A 21,702-nucleotide genomic window follows, 5' to 3' on the forward strand; every position below is an offset into this window, starting at 1 on the left:
TTTTTTTTTTTTTTTTTTTTTTTTTTTTTTTTTTTTATTTTTTTTTTTTTTTTTTTTTTTTTTTTTTATTTTTTTTTTTTTTTTTTTTTTTTTTTTTTATTTTTTTTTTTTTTTTTTTTTTTTTTTTTTATTTTTTTTTTTTTTTTTTTTTTTTTTTTTTATTTTTTTTTTTTTTTTTTTTTTTTTTTTTTATTTTTTTTTTTTTTTTTTTTTTTTTTTTTTATTTTTTTTTTTTTTTTTTTTTTTTTTTTTTATTTTTTTTTTTTTTTTTTTTTTTTTTTTTTATTTTTTTTTTTTTTTTTTTTTTTTTTTTTTATTTTTTTTTTTTTTTTTTTTTTTTTTTTTTATTTTTTTTTTTTTTTTTTTTTTTTTTTTTTATTTTTTTTTTTTTTTTTTTTTTTTTTTTTTATTTTTTTTTTTTTTTTTTTTTTTTTTTTTTAAATAAAAGCAACATTTATTATAGAATTATTTAAAGCTACAATATACTTTTTTGTTGTATTTAAAATTATTATAGAAATATAAGAAAAACTTTTAATTATTTTTTTTTTTTAACATTTTTAGCTTTTGAACATAAAGTAATTGAAAAAAACTTTAGATTAAACACTTTATAAAAATTTGAAATTTTAAATAAAAAAAAAAAAAAAAGAAAAAAGGAAAAAAAGAAAAAAGGAAAAAAAAGAAAAAAAAAAGAATAGATTAAAAATGATTAATTATATAAAGAAGTTAAAAATACATATAAATTCCAAAAAGAATGAATAAGCATAGTTACAAGTATATTATCTGTATATATATAAATATATGACCAAAAAAAAGATAAAAAGAATAAAGGTAATAAATTAAAAATATTAAGATGATGAATAGCAAAAAACAAAGATGAAAATATAACAGAATAGTGTATATTCATAAATAAATTCAAACTCTTAAGAACAAAAAACCTATATATATATTCTTCAAAAAAAGGTGCACTAAAACAAGGGCTGATTATACATAAAATTGTTGATATTAATTCTTTTTCATTTACAATTTCATCTATACTATTATCAAAATGTATTTCATTATTATGAAAATAATTTAGGATTATGTTATTAAAAACATCTATTATATTAAAAATAAAATGAGAAAACATATAACCATATATTACTTTAAAATACCAACTTTCTTTATATAAAAAATTTAAATTGCTTTTATTATGTTTAAAATAAGGATATAATAATCTCCGAATTATTATTATACTACATACTACCCACATAAAGTGGCCGCTTAGTATCTGCAAGAAAAAAAAAAAGAAAAAAGAAAAAAAATATGTGCATTCTTCTAGGTATATGTATATTTAGTTTTTTTCTTTTTTTTTAGAACTTGTAAGGATTTTATAATATTGTCTGAAACTGAAAACTTAAAAACTTTTAAAAAATTTAAAATATTTTCAGTGTATAAAGATACATATCCTAAAAAAAAAAAAAAAAAAAAAGTGTATATATATGTATGTGCAAACATTTGAAGTATCTTTTTTTCTTTTTTTTTTTTTTACCCGATAAAATGTATGACGCAATTAAAAGAACTGATATAGATAAAATATTTTTTTTTTTATTTTCTTGTAATTCTAGTTTAAATCTTTTAAAGTTCAATCTTTGTTTAAATTTTTCTATATTTTTTTTAATATCTTTTAGAAAATATAAAGATGTTAAAATAAAAAGTGTATTATTTAAATCAAGGCTCATAAGAATATTCGAATGGTTTGGTATTAATTGATATGGAAATAGGATAAGGAAATGTTTCGAGAGTAGATAAAAATGTATAAAAAAAAAGCTAACAGAAATAAAAATTTGTTTTTTTAAAGAATTTTTAAATAGCATTTCTTTAGTTTTCCTTAATATATTTTTTATGTATTCTAAACTATTTGTAAAATATATAGAATTTTTTAAACAAAAATTAAAAATATATTTTCTTATTATATTTTTGTATTTTCCATTTCCTGAATCTTTTTCTTTAGATGAATAAATTTTTAATTTACTGTAATTGTAAAATTTCTTCTTTTTCAATACATTATAATTTACTCCATTTTTATTAACAATTCCATATCTATTTGTGATTATTTGTGTTTTCTTGATATTATAACTTTTTACACATAACCATAAAAATATGCTAAAACAAAATAATTTAACCATCATCTTTCAATTTTTAACATTTTTTTCTTTTTATATCTTTTTTCTCTCTCATTTTTAATAAGAATATAAAATAATATATTTTATAAACAAAGAATTTGTATATATATGATCAATTAGGTGAAAAAATAATAAGAAAAAATATAAAAGAATTGACAAATTTTAAAAATACCCTTATATAGAAATTGATAGCAAATTAACAAATATATATATATTTATTTTATTTACATATGTAACTTCTGTAATAAATATTAATATATATTATATTTTACTCAAAAAAAAATTAATAAATTTAAAAGATTAAAATATTTATTAAAAAGAAAAAAAATTTTATTAAAACTTTTTTTTTAAGTGAATCGAATTAATTTTAAATGTTTTAAATTTATTACCTATTATAAAAAAATATTTTTATATAATTATTTTTTATTTCTGTTGAGCATTAATATTTTTGTATAAAAAAAAAGATTAACCATAGATATATTACTATCGGTTATGTATTTGTTTTATATGTATTCAAAATTTTAATTATTTTATATATATTTCATGAAATTTAGGATATATGGATGATCACAGTGTCTTAAAAGAATTAAAAAAAAGTGAATACAATTCTGAAATTTTTTTAAACTGTTATTTTGGAACACTAATAAAAAAAAATGATGATAATGAAATATTAATAAGTGTTAATAATTTGAAAAAAGAAATTCAGGGACAAAAGAATTATATGAATGATAAAATAAGAGAAGAAATAGAAAATTATAAAGAAAAGATGTACCAAATGAAAAGATACACAAATATAATGAATGAAAATCTGCTTAATTTAAATATCATATACAAAAAAGGTAAAAATATATCTAATATGATGAAAAAGAATAATTTATATAAGTTAAAAAAGAAAAAAAAAAAAGGTAATGAAGAGGAAACTAACATAAGAAAAGAAAATTTTGAAGAAAATAAAAAAGATGAATGGAATGATAACTTTGAAAGTGATATTGAAAGGGAATATAAAATTGAAGGTGAGGAAATACATGAAGATGAGAAAAAAGATAATGAAGATAATGAATTTAAATTAGATGAAAGTAAAAACAATTTAAAATTTGAAAATTTATTAATAAAAAGTATTGAAGCAAAAACTAAATTAGAAAACATAAAAAAGGGTTTACTTTTCCTAAAAGTTTTTCCTACTTTGAAAAAAGATATGAATGAAATGTTTTCAACAACAAAAAATATGAAATTAGACATTGATGATAAAATGAAAAACATTTTTACTTTACTTAAAAACTTAATATATATAAATGAAAATGAACAAATTATTACTTACTTTAAAGAGAATTCCTGCATAGATATATCATTATACTCGAATAAATTCTTTGACGATTTTTTCACTTTATTAAATGATATCCTGTATTCATATATTTTTGATAAAGTGAATATTAATATCAGTGAAATATTAAAAGCATACATCATTTTATTTAAAACATATTTAAAATTCACAAATATAAAGACATACAAAAATGAGTATTTGATTAATGAAATTATAAAAAAAATTATAGAATTCATAATTATAAATTTTAACAAAATATTTCTCAAATTTGTTTATTCCGAAAATGATTCATTTTTTTATAATAGCATTATTAATTTTTATGAGTATTTTACTACATTCATAGAGGAAAGAAAAGAAATTATAGAAAAAATGATTTTTATTATTATATACATAGTAAATAATAAAAATGAAAACAAATTAAACGAATTTTCTGATACAATGTGCTTACATACAAATTCCATATTAAATGACAAAAATTTAATTGAAACCTCTATTGAAAAAGCAGAAGTAGAAGCAGAAACAGGTGATATATCTAATGAAAACGAAAATAAGATGAGTGAAGAAAATTTGACAGAAATAAATATTGATAAAATAAATTATAAAGAAAAAAATAAATCTAATGATTATTTAAAATCTGAAGATAATAATATAAATGAAGATTTTAGTTATATAGAGGATTATTTTGTTCATTTATTTAAAGAAAGCATAAATATTGTTTGTAATTATATTGAAAATAGTGATATTATAAAAAATTTAGATAGTTCTAATAAAAATGATAAAGCTATAATGAATAAAAATAAAAATTTCATATTTAAAATTATGGAATCCTTAAAAATAAGCTTAGGTATTTTATCGAATTCTTCCTTTTTTATATCAAAAAAAAATCTACTTGAAAAAATATTAAGGGAATCTACTTTTATAAATAAAGTTATAATTAATGAATATATATATAATGTTACAAGAGTTCAACATTTTGATATGGAATATTTTGAAAATATAAACTTAAAAGTAAGTAATTTTGACAGAAATAATTTTTTATCAGATGGTAAATTACTAATATTCTTTAAGGATATACAAAATGATATTAAAAATACAATAGAAAAAAAATATTATGAAGTAAATAATAAAGACATATTTAATTATCATTTCTTTCGATTTGTTATTTTTTTTTCTTTTATAAGTAATCATGATACAGAATTTCTTTTCCTTTTTATAAATATTTATAATTTTCTTTATGAAATTACATATAATATAAAAGAAGAGGTAATAAAAATAAAAAATGAAATTGATAAAAAAAAAAAAAGTCAAATAAAAATTAATGAATCTTTGCAATTAAAAGAAGAATTTAATGTATCTAATAAAATTATTGATTATATAAAGAATATAATTATAATATTCACGAAACTATTAAACATATTTAATGATATAACAAAAGAATATGAAAATTTTGGTTCTTTTATTTTTGAAAAAACATATAACTATTTTATAAGTAATAGTATTTTTAACTGTTTATCAAAATTTTATTTACAAAAAGAAAAGTATCCATCTGAAATTGAAGCAAATATTTTGCACATACATAATTTTTTCTTTAATGAGGATTTTTTAAAAAAATTAATAAATGTCAAAAACAAAGGGATAATAATAAATGAAAATATTCCAAATAATGTAAATTCTAACGAAAACAATTTAATTCTTCCAAAAAAAAGTGAAATTAAAATAAATGAAGAAAGTTTTTCAAATAATCTAATAATTCAAATGGATAAATCAATTCCAGATAATTTTATTGACATAAATTTAGATATAGAAAATGAGGAATGCGGTAAACATCTTTTTAAATTATCCTTAAGTAAATTAAACGAAATAAAAAACACCATTTTGAAAAATATTATATATTTCTCTTTAATTCCTCTATATGATTATTTAATTAAATATGTTTCAAAAATTGTGTCTTTAAATGATAATGAAAAAATAGAAAGTTTTGATCCTGAAGAAAATATTTGTTTAATTGTAGAAACTATTTTCACATATATTGAAATATTTTACGAAAACAAAAATGATCAAGTGTTACAGCAATTGTTTTTCCACTTATCAGAAAAATATGTTTTTTATATAAAAAATATAGATAATTTAAATAAAAACATGATTTTACAAATTCAATCAGATGTTAACTACCTTATCAATGTATGTAAAAAATTTAAAATAAAAAATTATAAACAATTTTTATTGCTTTACCATTCTATTTCGTATAGCTTTACTTTAAAAACTGATCAGGATTTGAATATTCAATCGTCTTTTGAATTATATTTAAATGAACATATTAAAAACGAAAATGAGTTATGTTTTAATATAACAAATAATGATATTTTAAAAAGCACTTTTTTTATTAAACAATTTTTATCACATCAACAAATAAAAGATTAAATTTAATAAATAATTTTTTATGTATTTTTTTTCTTGATAATTTTATTGTAATTATTTTTTATTTTGTAATTCTTAATATTTTCTTCTTAAAGAAAAAAATAAATATACACTTTTCTTAATAAATTTTTCATTTATTAGCTCAAATTTAAATAAATATAATTTTTTCATTTATCTAAATAAAAAAAAATTGTGTTTTAGATTAAATATTGCTATTTTTTATTCTACATTATATTTTTTTTTTTTTTTTTTTTCTCATAAGTTATTCCACATAAGATTAATAATATATACTAGAGTATGTATAATTTTTGAGAATTTTATAAATTATTTCATTTTATCTTTTTTTTTTTTTTTTATGATGCTTAAGAATTGTATTTTTATACATATATATCATAATGCAAAATTTGTTTGTATTTTTATTTAAAAATGAAGACAATTTATCGTTAAATATATTTTTACTTCTCAGTTTTATTTTATATTAATTATAAACTCTTATATTTTTTAAAATGAAAATATGATACATTTTCAACTTTTTTTTTTTTGTATAATTCTATTTTTTTTAAATAAAATTATTGTAAATAATATAAAAATAAGCAAAAAATGTACTCATTTGAATAAAATTTCATTGAATAAAAAAAGTAGTAGAAACTTGAATTATAACAAATTATTTTTTCTTTTTTTAAAAAATACAAAAAAATGCAATGAAAATAAAAGAAAAAGAATTTATTTTGAAAGAAATGGAATAAATGTACCGAAAGATATAGCTATGTTTGGAAGAACAAATGTTTATTACATAAGAGAAAGTATTTATAATAAAGATAAAAACAACTTAGTTGAAAATGAAATAAATTCTTTAAATATTGAAGAACTTAATGATATAGATAATAATAATATAAAAAATACAAACGTAAACAGCAGTGATTTAAAAAATATAGGTGATAAAAATAATTCATATGACTTTGCAGAGGTTAATAGTAATACTAGTAATATTAACAATGATATAAATTATGCAAAAAATGAAAAAACAGGTGATAATGTCTTCAATTATATAAATAAAAAAAATGATTATGTTGTTCAAGTCGGAAATTCTCCTAAAGTTGATGTTTATGAGCGAACTTACAAAGCTGATGAAAAAACTATGCATAGAATTTTTGAAAATGTAAATGAAGTTAACTTACAATTATTAAAAGATATAAAAAGTATTGATGAAAAAGAAAAACTTATAAACAAAAAGGTAATAGAAAAAGTAAGAGAAGATATTAAAAGATATCAAGAAACTAATGAAATTATGGATGTCAAAGGAAATTTTTTAAAACCTAATTCTGAAAAAAAAAGTGTAAGTAAAAATGCGTCAAAGGAAAAAAATTCCTCTAACACAGATATGGATGAAGAGGAAAAAAATGAAGTACTTAAAAAATTATATATGAATGATAAAAAAACAGATAAATACATAGAAGAGAATGTTTATTTTGTTATTCAAACATGGTTACCAGATATTAAAATTGATGATACCCTTATAATAATAGATAATATCGAAAAATTTTATAATGATTTTGACATTTCAAAGTATTATGAAAAGTTCAAAGAAGTAAAAAATAATAATTTCTCTTATGATTTATCATCATATGAAATTGAAAATGTTCCAAAAAACATTAATGATGATACTGAAATAGAATGTGAACATGTTCACTCGTATAATAATACATATAACAAACTGAACAATTATAATTTAAAAAGATATACATACACATATAAAACTAATGATAATATTGATACAACATTTAACAAAAATGAGCCTATGCCTCCTATTGTTCTAATTAATACGAAAAAAAACTTAATGGTTCAGGAATGGGAATGTAAAAATTTTAAAAATAGGCAAAAAAGAAATAAATCCTATGAATACACAAGAATTCAAAGAGCATTCAGACCATTTTCTTATGTGGATTTAAGTGACATAAGTTGTATATATAAAAATAATTTTCTCCAACTAAAAATGAAATTATCTCATAGAAAATACAAAAATGATATTTATCCATTTTTTGTTCCTATAAATAGATATTCAAATGAGTTACTAGATTTTAATGGATATAAGCAAAATGGAGATAATGCTTGGTCCTTTTTTTGGCATAATTTTGACTATGACAAAAACACAGATTATAGTTTTTTAAATAAAAACATAAAATTAAATATAACTGAAACAAAATTTGAGGAAGTTAATAAGAAGAAATCAAAGAAAATTATGAGAAAAATTTTAAAGGAAAGGAAAGGGATATGATACATTTTGTAGAAGAGAAATATAATCATTATTTTCAATGCAAAATGCGATATTATATAATTCACATATTGTACTTTTTTAAAATACAAAAAGAATATCATAAAATAAAATTTTAATTTATATACACATATAAATAAATATTGATTTCTATCAATGCTTTTATATATAAAACTATTTTATTTTTAAAACATATTTTTATGTTTTCATAAAAATATAACCAAAATATATTAAGAAACGTTATGCTTTATAAATGAAATCCAAATTTTAAAAATATGATAAAAGAAAAATAAATGTTATAATTTTGATATTATTTTTATGTTTATTTTGAAAAATCATAAATTTTTAGCTTAAAAAGATGTCTTATTGTATTAATTAACTTTTGTTTTTTTTTTCAGTGAATACATTAAAAAAAGTTAAAAAAATAAAATAAATGCCATGTGCACACACATTCAAATATTTTAACTGTAAGTATTTTACTTCATTTATTTTTTGTATTTTAATTTTTTCAAAATTTAATAGATGTAATGCTTTAAATTTTTAATTATTTTTCATAGTTTCTTATATATTAAATTATTTAAGAGATTATTACTCAAAAGAAAATCACATTTACAAAAATGTGATTTTAGCTTCTTTTAAAAAAAAAAAAAAATAAAAAAAAAAAATATATATATATATATATATATATATATAATTTCAATTTTTTATTTAAACTTCTATAATTTAAGGTTCATTTATAATTAAATATATCTTATATACAAGAAAAAAAAAAAAAAAAAAAAAAAAAGTAAAATATAAAAATATAAAATATATAATAATAAAATGAGAAAAATTAAAAAAAAAAAAAATTAAAGGTGATACAATTAAAGAGATAAAAAATATAAGAAAAAACTAGCTTTTTATTTAAACAGTAAAAATAAAATAAATGACGTTGCATGTGCACCACGCTTGTCCTTGAAAAATAGGTGTAAGAGAAAAGATCAGTATGTATTGAAATTATATTAAAAAAAAGTTAATTTACGAATATGAACTGTTCATCTTATTTAAAAAGTAGTTTTTAGCTATATTTTTTTCATTTATGTAAATGTAATTAGTATTTTTTTTTTTTTTTTTTTCTTTTTAATTAATGGTTTCTGTAAAAACCGTTAATCTACATTTAAATAAAAAATCAAATTGTCGAATTTCTGAAAGTACGCAAATTGTACAACAAAAAAAAAAAAAAACACAATTAAAAAAAAAAAATTTCAAATTATATGTATCTGCTCTTAATTTTTCTCAACATATATCAAAAATATTATAAAATTTTCTTTTTGTTTTTTTTAATTTAAAAGCTTTAATAGTTGTAATTTATATCTTGTCATTTTTCTCAATCTTTTATATTTCCTTTCCAAGTATCTTTTTTTTTTAATGTTTTATGAAAATTATTACTATTTTTACTATTATTAATATTCTTATATAACAATAAAAGAAAAAAAAAAAAATAAAATATGATCAAAGATTTATTTTATTTTTAATATAAAATATAATAATTTATATTATTCATATTTTAACATTTGTATTTTTAATGTATCATTTTTTTTATAATTAGAAATGGGATGCACGCAATCTAAAGTAAATGAGCCTAAAATTTGTGAACCTAATGATGTAGAAAAAAAAAATGAAGAAAATAACGTTAATGAGAAAAAAAACGAAACTACCCAACCTTCTCCAGGTTTATAAGAAAAAAAAATATTTATGTATATACACTAATATAAGAAGATCTATAATTTTATAAGTTACCATTATATGTGTCACGAAAAATATTAAATAATATTTATGAAATAAAATATTATATCCTGAATGAAATTTAGCTACATCTTAAAATGAAAAAAACAAATAACTTTTATATTTTGTTCTTTTTATATTTCATTTTGTATATAAATAACAAACATGAAGTTTTTTATATTGCCCTTTTCTTTTCACAGTTACTCGTAAGGAGTTAGATGTAAAGCCACCACCTGTTAAAGCTATACCTAAGATTGTTCCGAAAGCTATTCCAAAAAAAGGGGCATAAATTATAAAAGATAAAAATTAATAATATTTATAATTTGTAAAAATTTGTCTTTTTTATGATTTTTATAATAATAAATTAAAAATTCAGATTTACATAATATCTTAAAAATTAATATAATAAACCTGAAAAAAAATTATACATATTAATAACCATATTTATATATGGGAACCCATAGTGTAATTTTTAAGTTTAAAATTAGGGAATTAATAACAACTTTATTTTAAACATTGTTTCCTTATTTATTAATTACTATTTTGATCCATTTAATCTTATTTATTATAAATTTATATTTTTTTGTTATATTTTTTTTTTTTTTTTTTTTGTGTTTTGTAATGTATTTTTTAACATATATACTTATTTCATTACATTTTAATCCTATTTCTCTTTTCACATAATTAAAAAAATTAACATTTTATAATCAAATTTTACATGTGGATAAAGAATAAATTTTAAACTAGTTATTTTTTTATATAAAGTACTGAATATAATTAAAAATAAAAGTAAAAAAAATTAAAATTAGTTATAAATTATTAGGAAGATAAAAATATAATGTTACAAGTTAAAATATATTTCTTTTTTAAAAATTCTTTTAATAAAAATTTATTAAACGAATATTTATAATATTAAATATTTTAGATACTAAAAATAAATAAGATTTCATAATAATTAATTCAAGAATTCTATTCAAAACATAGGTTTTAGTTTTTTCTAATTCTTCTTTCTCTTTTGAAACATATTTGTCTTCATTATTAGTATAAGAATGTCCACCATTTTTAATATATTTTAAAAAGAATTCAAAATTTTTTGTTTTATCCAAACTATTCAAGACTTTTTTTTTTTTTTCTGAATTATTCTTATTGCTATTCTTATAGTCTAAATTAATTACGCCTCCTGTTTTTTCATAATTTATTATTTCTAAAAATTTACTTCTTTCTTCTAATGAAGAATTTATATTTTTTATGAAACCTTTCTGAAATAAATAATGAATTTTTTGTGAAAAACTAAATAAATAGGAACATAATTTTTCAATGTTATATTTATGAATTACTTCTTCTATTATATAGTTAAATCTTAAAATATATAATATTAATTTTTTTAGATTAGATTCTATATTAAATTTTTTTTTAAATAGAAAAGAGTAATCATAATTTTTTAATTTTCCTAATGATAAAAGAATTTCATTGTGCTTTTTAATTATATAAATATATTCCAAATGAAATTCTTTAAGAATATTATTTATTAATTGTCGTTTGCTATTCTTAACACTGATATATGAATAAACTATAGATGATAATATTAAGTCTTCATAATATTTTTCATAATTACATTTATTTTGTATGTTTGTATTTTCATTAATAGATTTATTTATTTTTAATATATCCTTAGCAAAAATATTATTTGAAATATCTTTTGTTTTAATTTTTTTTTTTTTTTCATTTAAAACGTAACCATAATTCAGGCATATACATTCAGTATTATCAGAAATCAAATTTAAATATTTCCCTATAGAAAAAACTTGCATGAAATGTTTTCTTTGATTTTCATCAACTACATAAATAATTTTATTCGCTTTTTCAATATTTACTCTGTAATATATAGCAGATATATCAACAGCTGCGTATGTATAACCAACATCGCTTTTTAAAGTTAATATACTAAAATTTTTCTTCAAAAAATCAATATCATTCTTTTTAATGTAATCATTGATTTCATCATTCACTTTAACAATGTCATAATAATCATCATTACTACTTAAAATGTTTGTACTATTATAATTATTATTACTATTTTTTTTATCTACTATTTCTCTTTCTTTTAAAAGAACACATAATTTATTTTTAAATTCAAAGAGAATATTTGCATCTTTCATTTTTTGCAAAATTTTCGGGACATATTTAACATAAAAATGTTCCCCCTTTTCTATTAATTTTTGTATGTTAAATTTTTTAAAAATTTTTTCATTTTCCTATAAAAAATTAATAAAATGTATATATAATTTTATAGGTTTAAAAAAAAAAATTATTAATAATTTAAATGGAAATGTATAAAAATATGTATATTTACCTTTTTTGTGTTACTGCATATAATATTCCACATTTTTATAATTTTTGCATCATTTTTGTACATTAACTTTAAGCTAATTTTAGTACATTTTCTAAATATGTCAGATATAGAATAAAGCATTTTTGATAATTTATATATATATTCTATTTTATGTAAATTTATGTTCTCATATTTTTTTGTATTAAAATATTTGTAATTATTATAGAACATGTGTTCTCTTGAATCATTTAAAATTCTTAACCAATGTTGGACAAATCTCTCATTTTCTATTTTTTTTTTTTCTTCTCCTTTACTGTTATTAAATGAATATTCTTTTTTTGTTTCATTGTTAATTTGATTAAAAGGTGAACTATTAGTGTTTTTATCCTTTTCTTTAACTTTGTTAATATCATTTATTTCAAATATTTCTTTACTACCTTCTATTTCATTTAAGTCAGAATTACATAGATCTAAATTCATATTATCATGAAATAAAATTAAAAATGTTATAATTAATGCTATGTTCACATTCCAATCTCCTATATGACTTCTTTTTTTAACAGTATAGTTAAAAAATTTGAAAACATTACTTAATGCATAACCTAGAAATAGTGATTTTAAATGTCCTAAATGCATATGTTTTCCCATATTTACACCGCAGAAGTCTAGTAAAATTACATTTTTCTTTATTAGTTCTTTTTTTTTTTTTTCTCCTTTTTTTCTTACATATAATTTATAGAAATCAAAAAAATTTTCAAGAATATATTCATTCTTTATTTTTATATTTAAAATTCCATTAGATGACAAATGAAGCATTTCTATTATATTTGAACACCTCCCTTTTAAATAGTCTATAACATCTTTTCTAATATCCTTTTTACTTTTTATAATATTTTCTAAAAATATTATTACACTAGTTTGATATTCAAAATTATCATAAAATTTATTTTCTTCTAAAAGGCAATATTTAGGTAAGCTAAAGGTATCGTCCTCCACAATTTCTTTTCCTAAATTATTTATTTCATCATTTAAAATTGTGTAAATATTTTCGTTTTTTAGATTACACAAACTTTGTTTTACTAATTTTTCATTATTTTTATTTTTTTGTTTATTTTTAAATAATATATTTATATGATTTTTTCTTTTATGAACCAAAAAAAAAAAATTATTAATACTACAGTTCGTAATTGTTTTGAATTCAACTAATTTCAAATAAAAACAAAAAAAAATTATTACAAGAAAAGCTCTAAACATTATCCATTATGTTTATGTATTTCATATTTGTTTATAATTCAATTTTTTTTGTTTGTTCTGTATTGATTATCATAAATTGTAATTTTTAAGAAACAATTAATTCCATTTACGCCTTAAAAAAAAATTATACTTTAAAAAAAAAATACATATATATTAATATTTTATCTCTTTTCAATAAAAAAAAAAAAATATACTACAGAATCATTTTAATACGCATATGTATTAATAAAAATATTTTATTTAAATACATTATATTACTTTATGAGAAGTTTTTTTCCTAAATTTTAATGCATATATATATGTTCATATATATATATATATATATATATGTTCACTGAATATACTATTATTTGAATTTTGTTTTTAATAAATATTTTGTATTCGTTTTCAATTTTTTTTAATATTTTAAGAAACTTTAAATATTTTACATAATTATTTTTTTTTATTTTCTGTTATTAAAGTTAATAATTTTAAAAAAAAAGAAAAAAAAAAAATGACAAAAATATGTTTTATTTGATTATTTTAATATTGTTAACAAATATAATTGAATCTTTTAAAGTTATGAAAATAATAATACCTGATACTAGTGGTTTAAATGTTGTAGATAAAAAATTTAAGCCAAAATATTTCATAAAAAATAATTTACGTTTTGTAACTCCATATATTTACACTTACAAATTATTTTCCAAAAAAAGATGGATAGGAAAAAAAATAGCAGATGTTCTAGCATCCGAATTTTGCGCTTATGATATGAATTATTTTTTAGAATCAATAAAAAAAGGATATATAAAAGTAAATAATAAAAATGTTTCAAGTGATTATATCATTAAAAATAATGATTTTATTGAACATAAATTATTATTATTTGAAAAACCTGTTTTATTTAGTAAAATAATAATTTTGTATGAAGATGAAAATTTTATTTGTGTATATAAATCTTCTAGCATACCTACCCATCCTGTTGGGTTCTATCAGTATAATTCACTTCTAAGAATTTTACAGAATTATATGTGTTTATCAAAAAATCAGAGTTTAAGCAATTCAAAAAATGATAAATTAGATGATATAATAAAAATAAGTTTTAATTTCAAAAAAACAAATTTTCAGAATAGTAACATCGAATTTCAAACAAACAATGAAAATTATAATATACAAAGTAATCATTCCACTGAAAATTTGGAGAAAAAGGAACAACTCAATTTAATAAATCATCAGAAAAATAGAATTTGTGAAGATAATTTCTATACTAATAATTTAGAGAATAAAAATAATAAAATAAATAAAAATCACCTAAATGAAGAAAATATCTCCACTGAATTAAATAAAACATCTTCTAAAGATTTAAATGATAATAACATGAATATAGATTATTATTTGAATTGTTTGAAATACATAAAGGACAAGCAGATTAGTTGTATTTCAAATGATCACGCATCTGAAAGTGAGGAAAACAATATATTTTGTAACAATTCAATTAACAAAAAGGAAGAATTGAATAATGAAAAAGGAAATAAATTAGGTAATGAAAATGATAATAAATTTTATAATAAAATTAATAAGAAATTAAATAAAAAAAATAATGTGAAAAACAATGAAGAGGTTGATAATAAAGATAATGACAACTTATATATCTATACACTTCACAGATTAGATAAACTAACCTCAGGTATTGTACTTTTTGGGAAAAATAAAAAAATTTCTACATCTTTTTCTGAAAATTTATCAAACAATAAAATTAAAAAAACATATATAGCAAGAGTTGATGGAGATTTTCGAAAAATAATTAAAGAACTTTTAAATGGAAATAAAGTCTTAAGTAATGTTTCAAGTGAAGATATAAATGATTTAATAGAAGAATATTGCAATAATAGCAAAAATAATAATGTTTTAAAATTTAATGATGGTAATTCTTTTAAAAACGATATATTTTTGTATGAAAATAATTACAAAAAGCAAGATTTTCAAGAGGAAGTAAATATGAAAAAATTAATAGAATATATAAAAGACAAAAAAAATGACTTAAAAGAATGTTTTGATATAAGTAAATATGAAAAAGAAGAATTTTTTGACGATAATTTTCAAAATATATCTAATAGCGAAGATGATAAATTAGAAATATATCATAAATATTTTATCATAGATTTTGGGTATATGTATTGTGAAAGTAAGAAATTATTAAAATATGTTTTTACAAAATATACAAATTCTAATTATAAAGAGCTTTGCCATTATTGTTTGAAACCAAGTATAACTAAATTTATGTTTTTATCATATAATTCTCAGATTAATGAATCAATTGTATTATGTCAACCGATAACGGGAAGAACACACCAAATAAGAGCTCATTTAAATAGTTTATCGTTTCCCATATCTAATGATTCTCATTATAATAAAAAATTTGAAGAAGAATATATTAAGAAATCTAATTATTTATATTTAGATTCTTATATTGACGATAATAAAATAAATGAAGAAAATAAGAGAAAAGAACAAGAAATTAAGAAAAATTTAGTAGTATCCGAAAAATATGAATATTTTCCACTTATCCCATTTTTAAATACATCTTTTAATTGGCTGTATGATGAAAATATAGATTTGAATAATGAATATGATGAAGAATATATAAATAAATATTTTTTTAAAAAAATTAGCAATGTTACTTATCATAGTTCAGGAATATTTTTACATTCTTTCAGGTATACATGGGAGCAAGTTATTGATGTTTTTACTCTTCTACCTAAATGGTGTTATTTATTTTTTATACCAAAAAATATTTTGATTTTTTTGCTTTATGGAGATTTATCATAAACATATTTTTTAATGATAATAAATTAAGTGAATTGAAAAAAAATATAAAAATAAAAATTACATATATAATTAAGGTTTTTTCTAAATATATTTTTTAAGAGAAAAAATACTACCAAATTATTATTTTACTTATTATTTTTATGAGTAGATATTATTAACACTTATAGGCAACTTTGTTTTGTAAATCTTATTACTTTAAAATTATTAAAACTTTGTTTTCTTTTTCTTTTTTTAATTTAATACTTCTATTTGATATACATTGATGTTTAAGTTAAACTCAAATATTGTTCGTTACCTTTTATTTCTAAATATTATTATCAAATTAAGAAAATGATTTTTATTATATAAATGAATTTTTTTTAAATTCATAACAAAGCATTTTTATTGATGGAAACAAAGGTATCATTTAATTTATATATATATTTTTTTTTTTTTTTTTTCATCGTTATTATATATATATTTTAAGATTTTAACTATTATAAAATAAATATTTTCATTATTACAGAAGAAATAAAAAATATTAAAATCTAATTGTAAAAATTCAAAGATACATATTATTTTTTCCATTTATAAAATTTCGAATATTATTAAATGTATATATTAAAAACAAAAAAAAAAAAAAAAAAAAAAAAAAAAAACAAGAGGAACTAAAATAAAAACCACTAAAAATAAGTTACAAAAAAAAAATTCTAAGTGGAATTCAAGATTAAATATTAAATAAAAAAAGAAAAATAATTTATATTTAAATTTATTAAAACTAGAGAATGAAAAAAGTATATAATTTTAGATTAAAATTTCACTTAAAAAATATGTGTATATTTTTTTTTTCAGTTGATAATTAAAAAAAAAAAAANNNNATTTATAAAATTTCGAATATTATTAAATGTATATATTAAAAACAAAAAAAAAAAAAAAAAAAAAAAAAAAAAACAAGAGGAACTAAAATAAAAACCACTAAAAATAAGTTACAAAAAAAAAATTCTAAGTGGAATTCAAGATTAAATATTAAATAAAAAAAGAAAAATAATTTATATTTAAATTTATTAAAACTAGAGAATGAAAAAAGTATATAATTTTAGATTAAAATTTCACTTAAAAAATATGTGTATATTTTTTTTTTCAGTTGATAATTAAAAAAAAAAAAATAGTATTATATAAGACAGTTCCTTTTAAAACATGTAAAGAGTTTAATGAAACAAAATAATACAAAAAAGTAAAAATTATAAAAGCATAAACTATTGCAAACATATAAACAACAACTTCTAATTATATGATGACAATAATACATATTATTTAAACAAATAATAAAATAATGAAATAGTAGAATAAAAAAATAGACATATAAAATGACTAGAGAAACAAATAAAATAAATAAATGGACAAATAAAATAATTAAATAAATAATTAAACTAATATATAAAATAATTAAATAAATAAATAAGCGGATATATAAAATAATTAAGTAAAAAAATAATATTAAGAAAAAGAAAAATATTATTACTTAATAATGCGTTTCAAACATTAGTTATATATGTAAACATTTTCATACTTATATTTATATTTTTTATTATTTTATTTTTTATGTAAATCATTAAATACAATTTATGTAATTTTGTTATTATTTCTTTTTGTTTAATTTTTAATTTAAAAATTTTTATATATATGTATTTTATATGTAAAATTTTTATGAAATATTTATATATCTTATGGTTTATCTATACTATTCATTAATTCTTCAAAAGAATATCCTCTTTTTGTATTTGCAGTACACAAAAGTAAGGAACTTCCATCAGAAAAACTTGTGAAACTCTGATTATTATTTAATTGTTCTTTTCTATTTTTATACATATATGATGCAATATTTGTTCCATTAGTATCACTGCTTTTAATAATGTTATTATATGTTTGATCATGAATTATAGTATCATTTTTTTTTTTTTTTTTTTCATCTATAACAATAAAATCTTCTTTACCTTTTTTTTTTATATTCGTTAAACCTAAATTTTGTAATTTCAAATGTTTTATGGTTTTTATTAAGTTTCTATTTTTCTTAACTAAATAGGAAATTTCTTCATTCATATTATTCATTTTATTTTTTTTATTTTTTAGTCTTCTTTTTGATATATTCAATAATTTTTTATTTTTTAAACAATTCTGTTCCATTTTTACTATTTTTTTATTAATAATATTTTCTTTAATTGTTTTATTTTCTAATTCTTTTGTAAGTAATTCAAGCATTTGTGCTAAATATTTTATATCACCGTCTGTTTTATTAACTTTTTCTAAAACTATTTTTCTAAAATTACTAAAAGTATTATCATTCTTTAATAGATTTATTTGTTCATTCATTTTTTCAATTTCACCTAAATGAATATTAATTTCTTCAGTTAACTTCTCTTTATCTTGTTTTTCCTGTACAATAACTTCCTTTAACTTCTCACACTCATCATTTAACATTTTTATTTTATTTTCATTTATTTTATCTAAGTTTTTTTGTTCAGTTTTATTTTTATCTAAAATACTGTTATGCTCTTTTATTATATTGTTCAAACTTTCGTTTAATTCTTTTTCCTTAATCAATCTTTTTTGAGTTAAATCTAACTCATTTTGAAGCTCAAGGATAGTCTTTTTTAATTCATTTTTTTTCTTTAAATAATTTTTTTCTTTTCTATAGAATTCTTTTTCTCTTTCTAAAAGAATTTTCTTTTCTTCTTTAAAGAACTCAGAAATAGGCAATGTACTATTTTTTATATCTTTTTGCAATTTTTCTAATTCATTTTTATAAAAATTCTTATCTCTCTCTAATTCACTTTGTTTTTCAAGCATTTGGAGATATAATCCTCTTAATCTATTAGTTTCTACGAATTCAACATTATAAGATCCTTCCTCATTTATATTCACATTTTTATATTTTATATCATCTATAATTTTAGTAAGTTCATATTTTCTTCTAATATTCTCATCTTTTAAATTTTTTATTGTATCTTCTAAAACATCCATATCTTTTTTTCCCTTATTAGAACTTTCTTTGCTATTATTATTTCTATATTCATTTTCTATACTAGAGCAATTATAATTATAAAAATGGAGATTTTTAATTTCTTCATCATCTGTCATATACAAATTTTTGATTGCATATATTTTTTTCCCACTCTCCAAAAATGAAAAATGCAAAATTTTTTTATGTTTATCTTTTGTACTATTGAGACTAGCTGATTCATCAAAATCAGAATCATATAATATTTCAAATTCATATATGTTTTTTGATAATTTATCTTCTTTATTAACTGAAAAAACTCCTTTTCCATTTTTATTAATTTTAAATGTATATTTTTTTCTTCCATAAGAACTATTAGAGTCAGATCTAGATTTTTTATATTCAAAATTAGAGGAAGATGAAAAAGAACTAGAAGAATTTGAGTGATTTTTTCTGTCCTTTTCATCTTTTTTCTGATTAATTTCTTTATTATGAATATTTTTATTACTTCCATTTAAAGATGAAAGATATTTAAATGATGCCTTAGAATTATTGTTAAAGGTGCTACTTTGACTAGTCATACAAGTTTTCAAAAAATTATTTGGTTTTATGCTGATTTTACCTTTTAATTCAGAACTATTATTTATTTGTTGATTTTTCATTATAAGAAATAAATTATCTTTATTTAATTCTTTAGTTTTTAAAAATGATACTTTTAATTTTGTTTCTGTATTGCTAAAGCTTTTTTTAGTTAAATTAAACTTATTTAATAATTTACCAGAATAATTTTTTTTTAATTTATCGTTTAATAAAAATTTATTGAGTGATTCATGTTTAGTTTGATGTTTTGAATAAAACGAATTTCTTTTTTCTAATGTTTTAGCATTTTCAAATGGAATTTTATTATTAAAATAAGCATGATTTTTTTTTTCTTTTTTCTTATTCTCTAATAATATGTTCTTTACCTTTTTAGAAAGGTCTTTTTCCTTTAAATTTATTGATCTATTATTTTCTTCATTATCACTTGTTTTTTCACTGCTTACACATACAAGTGATGATGCTGAAGGTGCAGTAGAATGTTCATTTATCTCTGAGGATAAATCATAATTACCATTTAAATAATTTAAAATTCGTTTATCTATATTGTTTATTCTTTTATCATTTTTTATTATACTTGTTTTTGATTTACTTTTATCTTTGCTTGTTATTTCGTCACAGTTATTCTCAGTAAATTTATCCATAAATTTTAATTTTAATATTAAATCAGATAATAATCTTTGTGAATTTTCATAATTTAAATTTTCCATATTATTTGATTTAATTAAATGAAAAATATTTTTTAATATATCTCTTTTTTGATACATGTCTCTTAGAATTGTTTCATTTTCTTCTTCATTGCATATGTTTGTTTTATTTATGTTTTCCGTTAGATTTTTTTTTATTTTTAATTCTCCTTCTAATTTTTGTGGAGATGAATCTTCAATGCAATCTTTTCTTTTGTCTAATAAAAATTTTATATATTGTGAAAAAATTTCATTTAATTCTTCATATTTTTTTTTCTTTCTTTCATTATATTTCCTTTTCAAAACATCACATATTCTTTTATTCTTAGTTATCTTCAATTCGTTTTCCATGTAATTAATATCTTCTGTTATTTCCATTATTTCACCATTTAAATGAGTAGTTGCATTTTGCAATAAAGATAATAATACTTCTTTACTCATCTTTTTTTTTCAAAAAAAAAGAAAAAAAATAGTCTGTTAAATTAACACAATGATTTTTAGTATTTAAAGTAGTTAAAGAAGCCAGTTTATTTTCAATATTTATGAAGTTTTTCATACCAGACATATATTCACAAGATAATTATTAAAAACTTAAATTTAAATATATATAATTTCCAATTCTATTAATCTAAAAGTTCTAGTAATGTTGTAGTTAATTATAAGTTGTTAAAATATCTCTTTAAATAGAGCTTTAAACAATTATAAAATTTAAAATAAATACAAAAAAAAAAAAAAAAAAAATTGTAAATATATATTGTAATTTTTAGAAAAAATATTAAATTTTCAATGTGTTAGAAGTTTATATATATGAGCAATTATTATGTATGAAATATAGAGATAAAGTTAATGTAAAGTTATAATTTCTTTTAATAAAACAAATTAATTTTTAAATAAAATTTAATATAGTTTTTGATAAAAAAAAATTAAAAAATAGTATTTGGCTTTGATAGAAATAATGTAATATTTTCCAAAAACATAATACACATAAAAATTTTAATGCTAAAATAATTAACTTTTTTTTTTAGATGTACTTCACATTTAAATTATTAATTTAGATTTTTCTTTCTTTCTTTTTTTTTTTTTTTTTTTTTGTAATTTATAAAAAATTATT

At 17.3% G+C, this 21,702-nt stretch overlaps 7 protein-coding genes across 7 annotated transcripts; 4 read left to right on the top strand and 3 right to left on the bottom strand.

Moving 5' to 3' along the window:
* Positions 1-706: 706 nt before the first annotated feature.
* Positions 707-2,168, bottom strand: PGAL8A_00426300 (protease, putative; the record flags this gene model as incomplete). The annotated part of the gene is made up of 3 exons (XM_028672990.1): positions 707-1,267; positions 1,357-1,445; positions 1,529-2,168. 3 exons carry the CDS (start codon positions 2,166-2,168, stop codon positions 707-709), a joined length of 1,290 nt encoding a protein of 429 aa, XP_028529487.1.
* A 553-nt stretch (positions 2,169-2,721) lies between these two features.
* Positions 2,722-5,904, top strand: PGAL8A_00426400 (conserved Plasmodium protein, unknown function; the record flags this gene model as incomplete). The annotated part of the gene is made up of 1 exon (XM_028672991.1): positions 2,722-5,904. The coding sequence occupies one exon, from the start codon at positions 2,722-2,724 to the stop codon at positions 5,902-5,904; it is 3,183 nt and encodes a 1,060-aa protein (XP_028529488.1).
* A 511-nt stretch (positions 5,905-6,415) lies between these two features.
* On the top strand, positions 6,416-8,176 carry PGAL8A_00426500 (conserved Plasmodium protein, unknown function; the record flags this gene model as incomplete). The annotated part of the gene is made up of 1 exon (XM_028672992.1): positions 6,416-8,176. The coding sequence occupies one exon, from the start codon at positions 6,416-6,418 to the stop codon at positions 8,174-8,176; it is 1,761 nt and encodes a 586-aa protein (XP_028529489.1).
* Positions 8,177-9,763: 1,587 nt separating this feature from the next.
* Positions 9,764-10,226, top strand: PGAL8A_00426600 (conserved Plasmodium protein, unknown function; the record flags this gene model as incomplete). The annotated part of the gene is made up of 2 exons (XM_028672993.1): positions 9,764-9,884; positions 10,138-10,226. 2 exons carry the CDS (start codon positions 9,764-9,766, stop codon positions 10,224-10,226), a joined length of 210 nt encoding a protein of 69 aa, XP_028529490.1.
* A 589-nt stretch (positions 10,227-10,815) lies between these two features.
* On the bottom strand, positions 10,816-13,523 carry PGAL8A_00426700 (arginine--tRNA ligase, putative; the record flags this gene model as incomplete). Its single annotated transcript, XM_028672994.1, has 2 exons — positions 10,816-12,192; positions 12,291-13,523. The coding sequence occupies 2 exons, from the start codon at positions 13,521-13,523 to the stop codon at positions 10,816-10,818; spliced, it is 2,610 nt and encodes an 869-aa protein (XP_028529491.1).
* Positions 13,524-14,027: 504 nt separating this feature from the next.
* Positions 14,028-16,331, top strand: PGAL8A_00426800 (pseudouridylate synthase, putative; the record flags this gene model as incomplete). The annotated part of the gene is made up of 1 exon (XM_028672995.1): positions 14,028-16,331. The coding sequence occupies one exon, from the start codon at positions 14,028-14,030 to the stop codon at positions 16,329-16,331; it is 2,304 nt and encodes a 767-aa protein (XP_028529492.1).
* A 1,704-nt stretch (positions 16,332-18,035) lies between these two features.
* On the bottom strand, positions 18,036-21,032 carry PGAL8A_00426900 (conserved Plasmodium protein, unknown function; the record flags this gene model as incomplete). The annotated part of the gene is made up of 1 exon (XM_028672996.1): positions 18,036-21,032. One exon carries the CDS (start codon positions 21,030-21,032, stop codon positions 18,036-18,038), a length of 2,997 nt encoding a protein of 998 aa, XP_028529493.1.
* Positions 21,033-21,702: the final 670 nt, after the last annotated feature.

This window comes from Plasmodium gallinaceum (genome assembly GCF_900005855.1).
Source record: "Plasmodium gallinaceum strain 8A genome assembly, contig: PGAL8A_v1_119, whole genome shotgun sequence".
Taxonomy (NCBI): domain Eukaryota; phylum Apicomplexa; class Aconoidasida; order Haemosporida; family Plasmodiidae; genus Plasmodium; species Plasmodium gallinaceum.